Source organism: Phaenicophaeus curvirostris, chromosome 6, assembly GCF_032191515.1.
Source record: "Phaenicophaeus curvirostris isolate KB17595 chromosome 6, BPBGC_Pcur_1.0, whole genome shotgun sequence".
In the NCBI taxonomy this organism is placed as follows: Eukaryota; Metazoa; Chordata; class Aves; order Cuculiformes; family Cuculidae; genus Phaenicophaeus; species Phaenicophaeus curvirostris.
This window is the reverse complement of record NC_091397.1, coordinates 40,874,557-40,893,584: the sequence shown is the minus strand read 5'-3', so window position 1 is coordinate 40,893,584 and position 19,028 is coordinate 40,874,557. Positions and strand designations below refer to the sequence as shown.

The window sequence follows — 19,028 nt, the reverse complement described above, 5'->3', positions numbered from 1 at the left end:
ATGAGACTTAAATTGCTGGATGCTGTCACTGTGAAAGTGATGGAAGCTGTCAGAAACATAGATGAAGAGAAGGCAGTTTAAAGAAAAGAAAAAGGAGCTTTGTTTCCTATAATGAACAGATTTTCTTTCCCTGTGTAAATCCATTCTTTAGCTCTTTCTTCTCTAGCTGCAGCGTGCCTACTTCCAGTCTTTTTGTCTTTTGATCATAACACCATGTCTTTTAAAGATCTTTGCTTCCTCTTACACTATATAGTCACTGACTGTGCAAACCTCTAATGACATCCAGAGATGCTGTCAGTATCTCCCTGCTCTGATTATACCTCTCAGCTCCTTCTCAGATGTTGGCAGCCCATGCTTTCATTTCCATACCTGCAGTCACCTTTGTTTTTTCCCTTTCTGCAGATGGAGAAGCTTCTTGCTTGTTTGGGGAAGGACCATTTAAGTGGCTATGCGGTTCTACTCTTCATTTCACCCACTTCACCAGTCTGTTTTACCCTTTAAAGGATTCCTCTTGACAAGTTCTCTGACTTAACCCTTTTGACAGTTTAAGAGCATCTATGTTTTATTCTTACTCCTTTAAATGACATTGCAATTTTTGTCCTTCTACCCAGGCCACGGTTCGTAGCTTACAGGTGTCTTCCTTGTTACCATCTGATCTCTCCTTTTCATTTCTTATTTCGAGATATTTTTTGTGTTTTTTCCCAAAAGGTTTCTCTTTTCATCTTCAAAAGCTTGCTGGACCTTTTCTCTCTCAGTTCTGTCATTCTTCATTGAGCCAGGGGAAGTGCACTTTACAGCTTCCCTTGAGAACCTGGTGCAGGCTTTGGGAGCTTGTTATCCCTTTCACCCTATCTGTTTTCCCCAGTCTCCTACAATACTTCCGGACCTTGAGACTCCCAAATCTAGGGAGTCCATGCCATTGTGTACCCTCTGTGATCCCAGCAAGAGGCAGGAAATCAGCTAGTGGTCAGAACTGCCCTGTGATTCACTTCCATTCACTCTAATCATGTCCTTTCTCACTTTGAATGTAACTTGCCCAGTATAATACAGGAAATTAATCCAGAAAGTTTTCATTAATTAGGGAGAGAAGGCAAGGTTTGTTTATTGGGTGCTTCTCGTACATTTCTGACCATGTTTAAAAGAGGGTGGAACTGAAGGGCTGAGGAGTAGATAGAGCAAGTAGAGATGCTTGTAGCACACATGTCAGAAGTTCATTGTTTCACTATTGCTGTTAATCACCAAATTCCTCCAGATGTCCCTTTTTATTTCAGATATTCATACTTTAAATGTTGTCACTTCATTGCTAAAATCCCTTTTTTCTCATAGAAGCATCTGTAATTCCTTTGATTTATGTATCTATGATGGAAGTCAAAAGAGAACTCAGGTCATGGAAAACGTTTTCCCTGCAGAGAAGTACCATTTGTTTTTTGTAAGACAATGACGACTTTTTTTTTTTTTTTAAGCAGACATTGCTTTTACAACTTTACCTCCTCCAGCTAAACATGTGAAGCAAAAACTTAGTGGAACTCTGAACAGAATTTGTCCTGCGTATATGAGATTTTCAAAGGCATCTTAAGTGCTTATTTCTTGATAACTTCCAATGCTGCCTCCTCTAATTACGTAGGACATGGCTCCCCAAAGTACGGCACTATGTTATTAGAATATGTAAATAAATTAGGAACAAGGCTGAGTTGTTGGGGTTTTTTTATCCTTTCCATACAAACTACAGTGTCAGGAGTAGTTGTATACATTTGACTGCTACTGAGTGGCAATAAAATGTATATAAATATTTTTTACCTTGTATGTTTGCTCTAGAGTTCAATTTCAGTATTAATTGATTCCTCATTCAATGACTTCAAGTAACCATAGCCTCTAAATCATCTTATAGCCATGATAACCTTCCACCTATTCATCCTTGGAAAGTCATATTGCCAAAACAAATATCTGCTGTCTGCCTTCCCTGCTAAAAAAATAAATTGATGGCTGATACTGTAATGAGTCATTGAGAGTGATGAGCACTTTACTCTTGTAGCAAGTCAGCTAAAGAGAGTTTAGTTAAAGCAAGGTTTAATGATTTCATACAGAAAACAGGATGTTCTTCAAAGTGTTCAGTAAAGGCAGGGTGTTTTATTCCAGGTCAACCGTTTGTAAATCCTGATGGGACACCGGCGATATACAATCCTCCCAGTGGCCAACAGACGATGAGGAGCCAGATGGTGGGACAGTCTCAGCAGCAGCCTTCATCCCAGCAGCCTCAGCAGGTTCAACAGCCACAGCAGCAAATGACAAGTCACCTTGTCACACAGGTAGGTGTAGTGGCCACTGGAAAAAGAGAGGAAGCTCTCAGGTATACAAAGGATGATCTAAAGAGTAAGAAGGAGGGATGCAGCTAGACAAAATGTGAGAATGTTCTTGTTTTCTTTTGAAACAAATGTGGCCTATGATCTGTATTTTCAGCATGGATGAAGCAGGTGGAGAGGGATGATTGCTTTTTCAATGCCATCTGAAGGATGTTTTCATTTTGAATAGGACTGTTAAGCAAGTTGGTATATGTCTACGTAGATTTATTTTGCAAAAATTGCCAGTAAATGAAAGCTGAAGTGTTCATTCTCCAACTAGTGCAGTCTGTAACTCTGTCCAATGAGCTGGGGACCTTTCCCTGTCTCTTTTGACAGCACTGGGGATCAAAGGAACAAACAGAATGCAAGGCTCTACAAACTCTTCTGTGCGTAGTTATATCAGGCCCAAACTGTGGATAGCCCACACTCCAAGCACCCGTGCTGCAGACCGTGGGTCTTCTGCATGTGCCCCGTGTTTTGACCATGATCCCGCTCTGAGCTAGAGGCTCTCGAGCTGTGGCAGGAGAGGGGAGGAGCAACATCGCTGGGCACAGTGTGTCGGCTGTCTGGCCCCTGGGCTGGCTGTGGCATGCAGCCAGATGTGGCGGAGCATTGGCGGTTGGGTTTCAGTCTGGTTCAAACTTAATTTTGTGGATTGTCTGCCTGCTGTCCCTGGGCAGAACAGGTGGAGGAAACTACTCAAGCAAAAATCCTGCATCCTGCTTACTCGCACAGCAGCCAATATCTACTGTGGTCTTGTGTGGCTTTATAATTTGGCACAGGTACCTAGAAATAGAGTGTTTAAATTCAGTGAAGTTGCTTTGATTTTACTGGGATTTGTGTTTCTGGCTCTTATTTCTTGATTTGGTCTGTGTAAGGTTCAAGTTAAATGACAGATTAAAATGAAAGGAATAGTAAAGCTATTCAAAGGTAATAGTGCTGTAGAAAATTGTTCTTTCATTTAGATAAACATCTGCTCCAAGCTGACAGGCCTGTGACTGTTGTTAATTTGCAGCCTGTTCTTTGTCAATTATGTTTTAGCTATTGTGTTCTGCCAAAGCAGCTTTAAAATCATTATTCCTTTGCCTATGACACAGTCAGAGTTAAATCAGTCATTATCAGCAAAATTCAAATATACACTTACACTGTGTTGCTCTTCCATTTTATCTCTGTAAATTAAATGTAGAATCATAATTCAGCTTTGCCTTACATCAGTAATAAGAAGCTGTAGCTATGGCTTTATTTAATCTAGCAGCCATCAAATGTATGATAATAGGCAGAAAAATACGTAATAAAGAATTGTTCGGCATAAGGCTAAAATGAAGCCTAAAGTCACAGTACCTGACCCTCTTGTATTTGGGCTCATGATTAGTCACCTGCATATTCAGAGCTGTATTTGTTATCTTTGTTCTGAATAACAATGTTTGTTGCTGTTATTGTTATTGATCCCTAAGTAGATTGTATTTATTGTCTTTCACTGTTTATTTTGCAGCCTGTTCAGGCAATACAGCCATCTTCTCAGTCCGTCCAATATCCAGCAGTTTCTTATCCTCCCCAGCATCTCCTGCCAGTCTCTCCAACACAGCAGTTTTCTGTGGTAATAAAGATTTTATTTTTTTTTTCTTTCCTTTCCTTGAAGTTGGTTGTGTGAGCATGGGTATGCCTGAGAGCCTCTGGGGAGCACCACTGCTAGTGGCATGCGACGTGATGACACTATTCAAATCCCCATTTGCCTTAACGCTTTTAGTAGTGATTCTGGCTGTCTAACATGGAGGTTCTTATTATTAGGAAGGCAGCTATACCTGGTTAGCAGGGCCTCCAGAAAAATGCTTTCTTGTGCCTGTGATAGGAGCTTCTGTCTCCTGACTTTATGTTGAGGGAGCTTAAATTGCGAACTTGGGGTTTGAGATTTGGATTATTCCCATTTTATGTCCCTAAAGACTGGAGAAAAGACCTCTAGAATTTTTTTTAATATTATTTTATTAGTATAATAAATCCACTGCCCTGATTTATTCTCTAATGATACCAGAGAACTTGAAAAATAGAGTAGCAATGAAGCAACTGCAGAAGGTGAGGTATGCCCTTCATCATGGCAAAACACCAACGGACAAATGGACATGTATAATAAATAGAGTGCTCTTCTGGAGTCTGAATATGGCTTGATGCTTAGAGAGCTAAGGTTATACTGTTGTGAAATGAAGCTGATATATTAAGAGGCACTACAAGATTTTATTTTTTTTTTCCTCTCTTGCTCTGATAATCTTGATTATGACTGATTTTTTTCCAAGGTAGAGATGTCACATAGTTATGGTAAGAGATGGAAACAAAGCTGAACAAATCATTGCATCAAAAATAGTGTTTCTAATGCCTGGTAAATGGGAAGTACTATTTAAATAACAATACGAAAATATTCCTTACTGAATGGAAGTTGCATGTCTCAGTGCTAATTCTCCTGATAAGTGTCTTGCAGGTATCTCGGGCTGTTCTGCTTAAAGTCATAGGAAGGCTGACATTTCTAGTGACTAATTTAATAGTGGAACTTCACCTGAATTTATGTCTTCATGTACATTACATTATATGCATGATGTATAAATTATAGGAGGTTTGAAGCTTTTGGTCTCTGTTGTGCAAATCCAGAGACATTCGAGGCTCAATAAATTTTCTCATAGAATCTGTTTGCAGTCATTCGCCATCCAGGTAATGAATATGCTAGCTTTTTAAGGGAAAAACTTCAGACAGCTAACTTATGTGCCTGAGTGTGGCTGTAGGATAATGCTAAAGTTAATAGCATTACTTTCTTACGCTACTTGAAGATCTGTGTTTAAAATGTTACCCTATGGTACCTGCTTTCAGAGTGGGATGATGAGTCTGTGCAGTCTCTGGAAGTGCCTTCCACAAACAAACTTTTTTTTTCCCTCGTTTTTGAAGTTTCCTGCCAATAAATGCATTGTGCATTTCTGCAGGTATTGGAGAATGAACACCACAGGGATGTGAACAAAATCAGAGAGGCTCCTTTTAAAAAAACAGGGTGGATGCTCTAAATGAAATGTGTTTTTATAGTACTTATTCCCTATCCATGAGGAGGTATAAGGAAGGGACCATAATCTGTATTTTAGCACAGGATGGAGTTTTATTCTGGCTTTATTGCCATATAGGGTACAATTTAATGTTGAGTTAAAAGTCTCATGATACGGGCACAAGTGAAGATTCATAGAACCACATCTGTAAATCATTGACCTTCACAGAGTAAACTCGAGAGCATTGATTAGTATGGATCATTTTGCAAGGCTGAACAGATACTGTCTAGAATCCTTATATTATTACCAGCATCTAATGAGACTTGGGTCCATTGACTTTATTTGGTACAGTCATGCTACCATAGATTTATATTTTTTTCCCCTCTCCAGTCAAATATAACTTGTTTCTTTCCATCACTGAATAAAAAGCTTTGAAATAGCAACTAAAGGCTTAGTTTTTTAACTTCCCTCTGTTTACAATCTTTGATTTTCAAAACAATCTAAAAAGGAAAATGTCTGCACCTGAATCTTACAGGGTTCCTCTTGGGATCATTTTGAAACATGAGTGAAACTTTCAGCATGTGTTTGTCTGAAGAATTCTGTGTTTGGGGGAAAGAGGTATTCACAATGTTATTAAAGTTATTTTCATGCCCTTTATATTTAAAATGTCTTCTTTTAAGCACTGTAAAAGTCACTTGTCATTTTGGTATGAAGATGAGGGGCAGGGTAAAAGCCAAAATAATTGACTTTTGTGCCAAGCGATGCCATTCACCTTGCAGTGTGAAAGTCTTTGTCAAAGCATTTATAGTGATTTTATTTTAATTGCCTCTGGTTTTGTAGATATCCATGTAAAGTTTGGCAGACATTTGAGCTGAATGTTTTCCTTTCCCCCTCACACTCTGTTTGAACCTATTTTGTTCTGCTAATTCGCATGTCTACTGCCGACATCATGTCTACATCATTTTCTACTGCCTTTTGCCCAGCAGCGAGATGACATGACAACACAGTTTAACCAGATGAGCTTAAGTCGTCAATCATCAGGAGACAACCCTGAATCGCCTTCTGGTCCTGTCTACCCATCACCTATCTTGCAGCAGCCTGCCCAGCAGACAGGTTACATTATGGCTTCCCCCAGTCAGCAGCTTCCCCCAGGAGGCTTTACAGGTTCAGGTCCACCAGTATCCCAGCAAGTGCTGCAGCCACCACCGCCACCCCAGGGCTTTGTGCAACAACCACCGCCACCTGCTCAGGTAGGCAAGACCTTTGATAACAGCTTGGCATGTTGCTTATTCTAACATTAGGAAGAAAATATTAAAAAAACCCAATTATCCGCATTCTAGATCCTACCACTGGGCCTCTGGTAAAAGCTTAGCAAATTTTTAGGCAACAGAAAACTTGAAAACCCTCTGTCATTTCCTGAGTTTCGGCAATTTCTCACCTATCCTCAAACCATTTTCTGAACATGTGTTCAGACTGCGGGACACGTCTGCACATGAATATGAAGGAGGAGGGTGAGTAAATATCCATAGTTGTTTTTCCCTATGTATATACCGAAAGAGCAATGTGCACATCAGCCCAGGTAGGTGTTAATCATATTTAATTGACTTGAACATGTGAGATGTCACGGATCAGTAATTCTAACTGTCTTCCCGAAGACTGATTGTATTTTACTGTTCGCTATCAAACATCCTTACCTGTCTCCTGGGAGCCTTTACAGAATATTGAAAGTGATTACTGTCAAGAAGTAAAATGCACATATGACTTTCTGGCCCATTTTCAAGGCATATACCTTAAAAAGCCATATTTCTTTATCCAATTTTAGGTAACTTCATTTATACTCTACATTGAAATGATATTAGTGTTAATTCTCCTGTTTTCATTTTATCCTTTGAAATAAAATATATAAAAAATAAAGTAAAACTACTTCACCATTTCTTTTAATGTAAAATTAGTGTAAACCCTACTGTTTTATTGTTTGCCATTTCGTACTGAAAATCTCCATTTGTGTGTGTTAATGGGATTCGGTATTGGTACAGTAATGAAGAATTTATAATGTTAAAATGTTTTAAGCGGGCTAGGGATCTATTTAATGAGATCACTAAGTAACAATAGAAGAAACCTGAAGACTACTGGATGCTCACATCCAATAGAGGGCTGTTTCTATTCCTGATAGAAACTGTACAACCATTTTTTTTGAGAGATAAGGCATGCAAAATACAATTTTTAAGGAGCTGATGTTCAATATAATGGGATTTGTGTTGAAAATATTGCTAGAAAAAGAGTTCACTGTTTGCAAAATGGAGCATTTAAAAAAAAAAATGGATCTGAAGACCAAAATCCCCTGATGAATCGATCCCTCCCATCTAGACTGTGTTTTCCAAGTGAGTAAGGAGAGGCTGTCCAGGTTTCTCTCTTCATCTACAACCCCCTGGTGCCCTCAGTGTTTTCAAGCATCATTTAATCAAACCTCATGACACTTCTAGTGAACCATATAAATGTGAACGCCTTCATTTTACAAGCTGTCACCACAGCAGATGAAGTGATGCGTTTCCCAGCCCTGCAGGCCAGGGTTTGATGTGGAAACTGAGGGGGCTGCCGTATCATGCTGCCTGCCACGGCAGGGGACCTCACACCACTTCCTCTCCCCACTTGGGCAACACGAGATTTGCAGCCCACCCTGGGATCTCTGCCTGATGCCCCCTTAGCTGACTTTGCAGAGGCTGCTTCTGCACGTGTGTCTGAAGCTCTTGTCTGCACCTGGCTGAGCCTTCATCACCTGCAGTGGGATAATTGTATTTCACCCTTGCATGTGCAGCAGGGTGCAGGGTTTTCACTCAGTCTGGCATAGTGTCAATTTTTGAAGCTGTTTTCCATCAACACTTGCTCTGGTGCTAGTGGAGAGCCAGATGAACTTTTTCAGAGGACTAGTGATGAGAAGGTGCCTTTTCGTATATAGGCTGCTGTAGGACCAGTATTGTACTGGTGTGTGTATCATGGTCACTGTGTCTCTGTAGCCCAAATAACAGTACATATGGGTGCTTTCCTCCTATGTTGTAACAAAGCGGAAAGTTACTGAGGGCAGAAAAGTACCTCTTGGGTTTGCTGTAACTTCACTTATTTCACTGGGGAGTGGTTTGTCCATAGGGGTGTAGAAAGTGAGAAATTCAGCACTGTCAGCTTGCTCTGCATCCATTGCACTTTAGATGAATGACACACACAGTTTTCACTATTCAAAAAAATCCTTGTCATACACCTGTGTGGAAGAGAACATGACGGGGTTCAGTTTTGCTGCCTGTATCCCTGTACCATGAAATATCAGTGGCTTTGGTCTGCATGGGGTCAGGAGTGGGCATCAGCTTTCTCTGTCCACATGTGCAGATGGGGCCATTAGAAGTTCATTGTCTTCAGCGCTAGAATGTGGCATAGTGGTTTGGATACTACTTGTAGCATGTGTACAGGAAGTAGGGGCTCTCCCTTAAAAAAAGGTGAGAAAAGCTTTGGGAAATAGTAGTTCCTCTGTCGTAACAGCTCAGTTTTCTGTGCAGGGCAGCTACAGCCTGAATTCCTGACCTAGCCATGGCAAAATTTCACTGTGGCCGTGGCTGAACCACCTGTTAGTCTTTTGGGCTTAGGTGCAATAGCAAGGCTGCTCTCAGATGCCAAAGCAGGTGGCCTGAGGCAGGCTGGAGAAAAAAAAAAAAAAAACAATGAAGATGGTAATGCATGCAAAAAACCCCATTTTGATGCTTTCATCAATACACTTTTATATCTTAAATGTTGGTGTTGAATTTATACCAGTAAGAAAGATGCTTGACTCTAATGGCTAATTATTTCCTGTAAATGCATTGTTGATAAGATTCTACTAGGTTGGCAGTGGTGCCCTCTATGCTATCGCAGTGAAAACTTCAGTGGATTATGACTATTTCCTTTGGGAACTGAAAGGAGGAGAAAGAAATGTTCTCCCAGCTTACAAACTCAATAGTATATTTAAACTATTATTTTTTTGTATTACATTTCAATTAAGCATGGCTCTACAGCTGCTCTCCAAGATTCTCTTGCCCAAGCAGAAGCAGACTGAGTTTAAAAAGACCCCTTACATTTCTTTTGCTGCTTCTTTCATCATTTTCATCACAGCTATTCCCCAGCTTGACAACAGAAACATGATTTAATAATCTGAAAATAATCATGTGTCTTTGTTAAGCCAATTGGGGGAAAAAAAAAACCCTATAGAAAACAAACCCCCAGACACCAGCCACTATTCTGGTTTTGCTGACAGGGACTTTTAGCAGCAAATGCCTGCTTACTTTCTGTATTGCGAATAGCAAACATATATCTACTTCCTCTACTTTCAATTTGCTTCTCTTTCCAGTGGTTCTTCTATAGCACTTATGGGCCTAGGTACTTCAAGAAGGGTCCTCATTGGTTTTTGCAGCACACTTTCAATGCTGCTTGTCATTTCTCTGCCTCTGCAAATGAATAAATGGGAAAGTACTATGCCAGTGGTAAAGCATATGCTTTACCCTTGAAAGTCTTTATCTCTGATTCATTTTTTCTAGAAGGTATACTGTTAAAATGATGTCCAAAAATGTGATGATGTGAATTCTTAAAGAGGCTTAGATTAGTAATACATGTGTTGATGGATTTTTCACCTGAATTAATTCTGTGTCAGCATTAATTTTAGCTTTCCCTTTCCAGAAGCCACTTCCTAGAAAGTCCATAGATACTCTAAGACAAAAATCTTTATTCATAGCATGTCCCCTCTAAGAAACTTGTTATGAAGAAGGTTGAGGAGTCATTGCAAGTTCAGTGGGTCTTTATTTGACAGAAGATTATATTGGAGGACATACTACAGTTGTACACAAGCAATTATTGGCAGGACGGAGTGGAAAGAGAAAAATCCTCAAAGAATGACTGATCCCAGTCACTTAGATATTGGGAAGAAAGGGTACCTCAATGTTTCCGTATGTCACTGTGGTTTCTGTTGTCTTTACTCCCATTTGTGCAAGCGTAGCTGCCATTAGCAATAGCTTCAGCTTCATTAATCATGTGGATCAGAGTGTTAATCCAAGCCTGAGTGGATATCAGCAATGTTAAGACAATCAGCCCGAAAAGTGTGTGGAATCCTATTCTTTGCCATAATAAAATAAACAGAGTACCCATGAATTTAAAGGATGCTGCTACAGAGCTGTCCAAGGGAGACCTAACGTGGTAATAGGTTTTGAACTGTGTGTGGACAGAACAAGGCAGAAAGCCAATGCTGTATTGAGTCTCTGCCTATCATCTAGAGACGAAGCATGCTAGAAGGAGGAAAAAGTAATGCCTGCTTGTGGCATTTCATGCGTGTCTCTGAAGTGACATGCCTAGTCCTGTTCCAGTTTAAGTTAAATAAAGAAAACATTGTATATGAGGGAAAAATCTGGAGTGCCTTGGTGTGGTCAGGCTACAAACACGGAAGGTGTTTACCTTTAAAATAAAAATAATCGAGGAGGTAAGGTTCATCTATCAACTATTTCCATGGTAATTATTAAAGGGAGGGGATTTTTCACAGTGTCAAGGATTAAGATCAAGAAATTATGCTGTTAGACTAAAGAAGACGACATTTGTTTATGTTATGGTCTTAGAAGGGCATTTTTCATTTTTATTTTTGAAGATAAGCATAAAGCTGTGTTGACATGCTAGTCAGTTAGTGCAGTTAGTTAGTGCAGGGAACTTCCTGGTTGTGTAAATGAAATCATTATACAAGCAGAAGGTCCAAGGTTAGATTGTGTGTTCATGTGGGAAAGCAATTCAAGTATAATGTGGCATGTCAGTAGGCTGCTACAGAAATATAATTGTTTTAATTGAAGAGCACATAAGCAAAGGTGTTAGTAACAGCGATGTAACGAGAAACTGAAAAATTCAAGAGGGTCAGAGTAGACGATGTAAGTGATACTTGTTATCTCAGATGCCTTTTAATTCCATTGTTCGCTAACATAATATCGGAAAGGACAAATAACATGCTTCACGTAGTGACACAGATATGTTCAAGATTAATGAAAATGAACCCTTCCAAACCCTTTTATCCACTAAAGACTTATTTTATCCCTGTCTATTTCTTATACCTTTTAGTGTTTGATCTCTTAAAAGAAACAAAAACCAAAAGCAACAAAAAAAACTAAACAAAGAAACAAACTTCTTTGCAAGTCACATGAGCATGGCTACTGGCATATTCATCTGGTAATCTTTCTAAGTGAAATTATTTTTCTTTTTAACCCAGTACTCCTATTATTATCATCTTTCAGGCTGATAGATTGCACTCTGATAAGCTTCTACACTGAATATATAACAAATGTATTCCAATGAATTGAGAAAATGAGAGAAAGAGTGAAAACCCTTTGACTAACACTGTGTGGTAAAAATAAATACGTGTTTCCAAACTTCTCTGAATGCTTCAGTGTATATATGTTTTTGTGCTGAACAGATTCAACTATAAATTGAACCACCTAAAATCCTATATTCCTTATGGTACATTTTAAAGTTAACACCTACAGAATCTTTCCTCAAAAGATAATTCACATTGCTCTCATATACTCATGTATTTTTAAATATCTAGGGGCTTCTCTGCGCAATGAAAATGAGGAAGTTGAGGGTAAATCATATGAATTTAAATCCATTAAGTGACAATATGCTGCTGCCAGAAGAAGTGAGAGTATTTCCACAGGACTTTAATATTCTTTAATTTGTAGAATATAGTAATAGTAAATAAAGACTATTTGAGAGTATGTATACTCTGTTTCCCTGTTCCAAGGCAAGATCAACCCTTTGCATTGACTTTACTAAGAATGAGTCGTCTTTCTTCTTTCAAATTTGCTATTGTAGATTCTTGCTAAGAGCACTCAGATTTCTACAAGATGAGTTTGTCATACTAAACTTGCCTGAGCCACAGTTTATACTACTATGTTGTATAAAGAATGATTTTGCACCTTGAATGTCTGTGGCAACTTTGCTGTAATTTGTGGCTTTTCTTTGCAGAGAAAAAAATCATTCATTGTGGTTTTGTCTGTTTTGCAAAGGCATTTATGCTTTGTTACTGTAGTCTCTTACGAAACAATTTACTTGAGGGCAGGCTGTAGCCATTAGGCTTACTTGGTATTGTCTAGAGGGAAGATAGCTTACAACGTTTTCCAATCAAAATGTTCTTGTTTGATCTGGTATTTGTTTGAATCCGGCTCATATGAGGTGGGGGTGTGTGCATTTGTGTAAAATTTCCAGTGATTAAAGAGAAAATTAATATACCTTGAAGAAGGAATGGGTAGTCACTCTCTCGATTAACAGGTGATATTGACTGTCATTCAGCCTGGGGGTTTCACTTCACCACCAATATGAAGTCTAAATTGTTAATCCTGATTCTTTTCCCACTACAGTTACCCGTTTTGTATTCTTCGGCTTGCCCAGTTAGGCATTCATACCCTCTTCTTTCCTAGCATTTTGTTTCTATGTCTGTTCTTTCTCACATGACATCATCCCTGGGAAATTTTCTGATTTCTCTTATGATGTCCTAGCATTATGCAAAAGGATGCAGTTACCTTTACTCTGCTACTTCTTCATGGGTGGTCAAGTCAAAATGGCTGTCCCAGGGATAAACATTTCCTCCATGCAGATAAAAGTGGCAAATACAGTTCTTATTTTTGCATGAAGAAAACCAAAAAAAAAAAAAAGAAAAAGAACACATTTGGTATGACTGTGTATATATCTGAGTAGAATAAATGCTACGCACAGAGGGGAAAAATTGTGTGATTTGTAAAGAAATGCTGACAGATGTGGCAGAAATGATGGGAGAAGCAATGTTCTCCCAAGCCCGTGTCACTGCAGTTTGATACCATATGCTGCCAAACACTAGGGTACCTCCAGAATCTGCAGCAGCTGAAAATGAAAAATTTTGAGGGCTTTGAACTTGCCCAGGGACAGTTTAAAACTTTTTAGCTGAAATATCACAGTAACACTGGTATAGCATGTATAGAAAAAATCTTCAGGTCCAGTCACCCCCAAACTACCATGTTCACCGACATCATAAGGTGCTGTAGTACATGTTGCTCTATAATAATAGGAAGAGGCAGCCCATGGAGCAGAACTTGCTGACTCAATGCCTACCCTCAGCTCCTGCAAGAAAACAACTGTGATAGTTTTTTGAACTGTAATTGTATTCACACGAAGTATGAGAGATACTTTACAGGGAAACTTTCGTTATAAGGAAGGATGTAGCTGTTAAACAAAAGCATAAATCTAATCATCATTACTTACAAGTGTTAAAAGCACACACACTCCATCTTTTCCTCTACCTAGCTTTTATGTATTTTTGCTCCAGACCTTTCTTTTCTTTGAATTGACCATTTTCTCCTGAGTTTAACTTTATGGTTCAACATGCTGTCTATATGTACTATGTTGATACTGAAGGTGTTGTTTGCATCCGGTTTTGCATCATTTGATATTTTACTGTGAACTTTTTTGGTATGTGCCTGTATGTTTTAATGCATCCTGTACGTTTTTGTCTCTTTCAATTAATTTTTTTCTCGTTTTTTTTTTAAGAATCTGAGAAGAAATTTGGGCATTGATAGCCCATTTTGTAGCAAAGCTGAAAGCAAAGTGCAATTTTTGAAGTCATGCAATGCAAACCTCTCCTCTTGATTTTTTTTACCACTAATATGCTTAACTTGAACCCTTGCTCCCCTTCCAGTTCTGTTTTATTTTGTGAGTCTTTGAGTTTTAGAGTCGGTAGTTATCTGCTATTCTCTTTCTTTGCAGATGCCAGTGTATTATTATCCATCTGGTCAGTACCCTACCTCAACAACTCAGCAGTACAGACCCGTTGCCTCGGTTCAGTACAATGCACAGCGGAGTCAACAGATCCCACAGGCTGCACAGCAAGCAGGTATTTACATCTGTTACTGTGAGCAGCTGAAGAAATGAGTGTCATTGCTGGTAAAACGTGTTGGTTGTGTTTTAATTTTGAATTTGAACAGTGGAGGAGAGTGCTGCTTGCTTCTCTGTTTGAAAATATGGTGAAAATTACTGATTGATAAACCCTTTGCTTGGAGATGCCAAGCAGTGGAAGAGCGGAGGTTGTGTTCTCTACCGCTGCTGTCCTGCACACAGTGTCATGTCTTCAGTGTCCAGGCTCCAGTTGATGGGGCACAGAGTAAGCCAGTAGGGAACTGGTGTGAGTAGTCACATTGCACGTTCACACCGACTATTGCTGTTTGCCTTTTGTCATGCAGACTTCGTAGATGTTTCTAAGACTCTACATGGTGGACAGATTTGCACTGATGCAGAAGGGGACAGTCATACTCCCCCATTTTCTGCTTTCCCTGTGCCCAAGGAGGGGTAAGGTGATCTTATGTGGTTGGTGCTCGTTGGGACCAGCTCCCCACAGCAATGTGCAGTTGGAAAGGGGGCCGTTACACTGTAAGAGAGTGAGTAGCAGGTCTCACAGTGAACCGGTCTCTTTTCCTGCTGTGTCATGCCACTCGAGGTGACATCAGGGATGTAGATGACATCAGTAAGAGGGACGTAGGCAGAGTTGGACTGGTGTGTTTTGGGGGAGGGATTCTACTCATGAATGGATCCTTGCATTTCACGGGAATAAACCGTTGTTATAGTTTTGGAGATTTTCTTTTTTTTTTCTAAGTTGCTGATTGCATGTTAATTTAGTGTGCACCTCCCCTTGGAGGGTATCTCAAGCAGTAACTTCAAAGTCTGCCAGGAAACAACACCCCCATGCAGGGCTTGCAATTAAAAGCATGCCGGGTAGTATAAAGTATTCATATTTCTGTTTGGGTTTGGCAGAAAACCTTCTGAATGGCAAAGCAGGTTCCCTGAAAACACATTGGCAAAAATGTCTTTTAAGATGCAAGTCAGGAGCCCAGATGTAAGACAAAAACAAGAGTTACAGGGTCATCCAGCCCATCAACCTGTGTCTGTAATGCGGCTGCTGGCAGTTTTGTTTATGCTCTCTCAGGTGCTCAGGGAGACGAAGACACAGTGAACACAGCTATAACTAAGCAATCGATTACTCTTTTTTTAGCTGTTTTATGTTCTGATAAGATTAGCGTTGTTGTGGTCAGTGCTGGCGGTGACTGCCTGTGTATACTTCCATAACTTTGTATTTATACATCCCTGAGAAAGTTGTGAGGTATTGAACAAAGGTTATCTGTCTCTTCTGACTTCTCCTGCTTGATAATCTGTACTGTATTTATTATCTCTGTATAGTAGGTCTTTGAACCTGAGTGCAAATCTACTTAGATGACATTATCTGGGTCTACTGTGTTGTTATAAAGCCATATTTATCAGTTTCATGCTACATCCATAGCATAGTGGAGATTATGGTAAATTAATTGCACAGGAGATGGTCTGTAGCACTTAAATGATGTTCTGCACAAGATCCAGATATTTGATCTTGAGGAAATCCTAGTTTTAAAAATATATTATAGCACAGGAGCTGTTATGTTTGAGTACTGACAATGAAGAGGTGCAAATGCTAATTTTGGTTCTGTGATTACTGCATCTTTTCCTTCTGTGTTTGGAAAACACAGAATCATAGAATGGTTTGGGTTAAAAGGGACTTTAAAAATCATCTAATTCCAAACCCCCTGCCATGGGCAAGGACACTTCCCACTAGACCAGGCTGCCCAAGGCCCCATGCAGCCTGGCCTTGAACACCTCCAGGGATGGGGTATCCACACCTTCCCTCGGCAACCTGTGCCAGTGCCTCACCACCCTCATTGTGAAGAAATTCCTCCTTACGTCTAGCCTACGTCTTCCCCTCTCCAATTTATAGCCATTTCTCCTAGTCCTTTCACTACAAGTCTTTGTAAAAAGTCCCTCCCCATGTCTCTTCTAGGCCCCCTTCAGGTACTGGAAGGTATCCTCAGAGCCTTCTCTTCTCCAGGCTAAACAATCCCAACTCTCTCAGCCTGTCCTTGTATGGGAGGTGCTCCAGCCCTCTTTTATCCTTGTAGCCCTCCTCTGGGCCCATTCCAACAGTTCCATGTCCTTTTTATATTGAAAATTCCAGTATTGGACATGATACTCCAGGTGAGGTCTCACAAGAGAGGAGTAAGAGGGGCAGAATCACTTCCCTCAACCTGTTGGCTCCACTTAGTTTGATGCAGCCCAGGATACATTTGGCCTTCTGGATTGCAAGCACGCATTGCCAGCTCATGTCAAGCTTCTCATCAGTCAGCACCCCCAAGTTCTTCTCTGCAGGGCAGCTCTCAATTGCATCATCCCTCATCCTGTATTGAAAGCACAGATTGCCCGAACCCAGGCGTAGAACCTTGCACTTGGCCTTGTTCAACCTCATGAGGTTCTCAGAGTCCCACTTCTCCAGCTTATCCAGGTCCCTCTGGATGACATCCTAAGTCATGAGTCGAGGAGTTTGTCTTTTCCTGCCATTCGCTTTTTCAGCTACCTCCTCAGTTGGAAAGATTATTCTTATCTCGTATTTCAAAATGAAAACATTTTGACTACAGTTTAGACTCCCTGCTGTGGTGATGATTTGAAGCATTTAGCTATTCTCAGACCTTGAGGCTTGACTGAGAACAGATTCCTCAAGCTAGCTCATCCCTTTATGCTGAGATACATCCATTCCCATCTTCGTTGTCTGAGTATGTGATAGGCATGCCAGTAAGCAGCTTGCGATTTCCTACAAATCTTTTGTTGGAGATGGTGTAAGGGTCATGAGAATTTATGTTCCACTGCATCCTTTGGCATCTGGAAAATAACTAACTTGCCAAAACGTTACATAATTAGTACTAAAATAAAAGAAATTAATGTATAGGAAAGATTATTATTTATGCTGTAGATTTATTGCAGGAATTTCACTGTAAACTCAAAGACACTAAAAAGCAAAAACCCAAATGATTCAGCAGTGGTTTCAGGTGGTTTCATGCCCAGTGTTGCTGCATCTGCTTTTCCTCCCATCAGCCTGCCCACACACATACAGTTGACATCTTTTGTGCCCTGTGGCCTAAGCCCATCTGCAAAATCCTCATCTCTTTTGGCTCCTCTTTGATGCTTAGTAGTTGCATGCTGGGAAGGAGAGAATATTTTGGCACCACAGCAGGTTGGTGGCACCTGAAATGAGCAAAGAACTAGAAGCTCGTCACGCAGCCTTTTGATGGTAGAGCAAGTGACCTGGGGCACATCACTCCTCTTTCAAGCCAGTGTTTTTTATGAAACTTTAGAAATGTTGTGTCTTTGCAGCTTCCATCTCTGTGTTAAATGAGATAGAAATTAGATGTTGAGCTCAAAAGGTTACTCCAAAATCCGAAACAGACTGAAGTTCACCTTCCCACGCAGACTGAGTTTCAGATCAGCATGTGAGCAGGTTGTGCAGAAGCTGAGGATGACTAGGAACAGGAAAATGAAGATGTGAAGGAGAACAGCACTGGTGAAACAGTGCAGGTCAGGAATATTGAGGATAGGAGGGGGGAACAGATGGGAAGGAGGCAGATGAAAAAAGACGATTTCTGAAATGCTTTTCCTGAAGACCTTGCAGCGCACTGCAGCTTTAGACGGGAGGACACCTGCAGACTGGTCTGTGGGGCCCCAGGCTGCCTGCCTGTACCTGCTGCCTGGCTCATAAGTCAGTATGAAAGGGGGGCAGCTTCAGCCTGGCAGCTCAGAAAATGTTTTGTTAAAATCAAAAAGTTTGCCCGCCTGAAGGAGGTTTTGGAGTCTCTCAAAGCAGCACCATGAAGTTCAGATCTTTCTTTCCCCACTCTGGGCTGCAGAGGTCAAAGTTTGATCGAATGCCAGCAATTTATTTTTATTTTTCCTAGAAAAGGTCTCTTCAGGAGCAGGGCGATATCAATGACTTTTACAGTAAACAGCTAAAGTAAAATGTCAGCGTGGCATCTGTGGTGGCTAAGGGAGCCTGGGCTCTCTCGTGGCTCTGGAAGGAGACCAATATTAAGTTAAAATGTCTCCAGGGAAGAAAAAAAGATGAGCTCACCTAAAATTAGATTAGAGTTCTGGCTTCAATAAATCACGTGGAGAGAAAGATGAGAACTTTTTTGTGTGTTTATTTACCTATTTTTATTTTCCTTAAGTGCTGGCTTCTATGAGAACATAAATGACCCATTTCTGGCAGAAACCTAGTACAAAGATTGTTGCCCATGGAGATTTTATAAAAACCTCTTTCAATTGAATTACATTCATGTTCAAGCCAAAATGTGGTATCTAGTGGTGTGGTTGCATTGTCTGTAAAGATAAATACTTTTCTTTCAGTCAGATAGATATCATCAGTGCTGCTCTTAATTATGCTTCATTCTTCTGTCTGATCCTGCACAATGCAAAGTTTATCGAAGTGTTGCCATTGGCTGAGTTGGGCACAAGATCAAGCCAGTGTCTGTCACACCATAGCAGGTGTAGGACATGGTAGGTGGATTCTTGGACGTGTTCAGGCAGCTGTTCTCAAAATCAGTATGCTCATTTTTCAGACTATTTGGGTATGTTGTCATTACTCATTTCTGCACTGTGTAACAGACGATGCTTATAATAGTGTGAAATGCCCAGTTCTGTAACCACACAGAAGAAAATATTATTTTTGTATCCTCCTCTAGCAATATTCTATAAATTGCACAGATAGCATCATCGGTATTTCATTCTTCAGTAATTATCTGTATATTGATAG

The 19,028-nt window shown here is 40.2% G+C and overlaps 1 protein-coding gene across 22 annotated transcripts in view; it reads left to right on the top strand.

The window, feature by feature from the left end:
* Positions 1-19,028, top strand: part of ARPP21 (cAMP regulated phosphoprotein 21) — a 199,244-nt gene that overhangs the window by 145,490 nt on the left and 34,726 nt on the right. For 15 of the 22 annotated variants that reach the window (XM_069859863.1, XM_069859866.1, XM_069859861.1 and 12 more), the window contains 4 exons: positions 2,137-2,306; positions 3,832-3,936; positions 6,340-6,606; positions 14,138-14,264. In XM_069859863.1, the coding sequence (XP_069715964.1) occupies positions 2,137-2,306; positions 3,832-3,936; positions 6,340-6,606; positions 14,138-14,264 (669 nt within the window). The remainder of the gene's footprint in view (positions 1-2,136; positions 2,307-3,831; positions 3,937-6,339; positions 6,607-14,137; positions 14,265-19,028) is intronic. The other 7 variants (XM_069859874.1, XM_069859873.1, XM_069859871.1 and 4 more) reach the window with 1 other exon arrangement.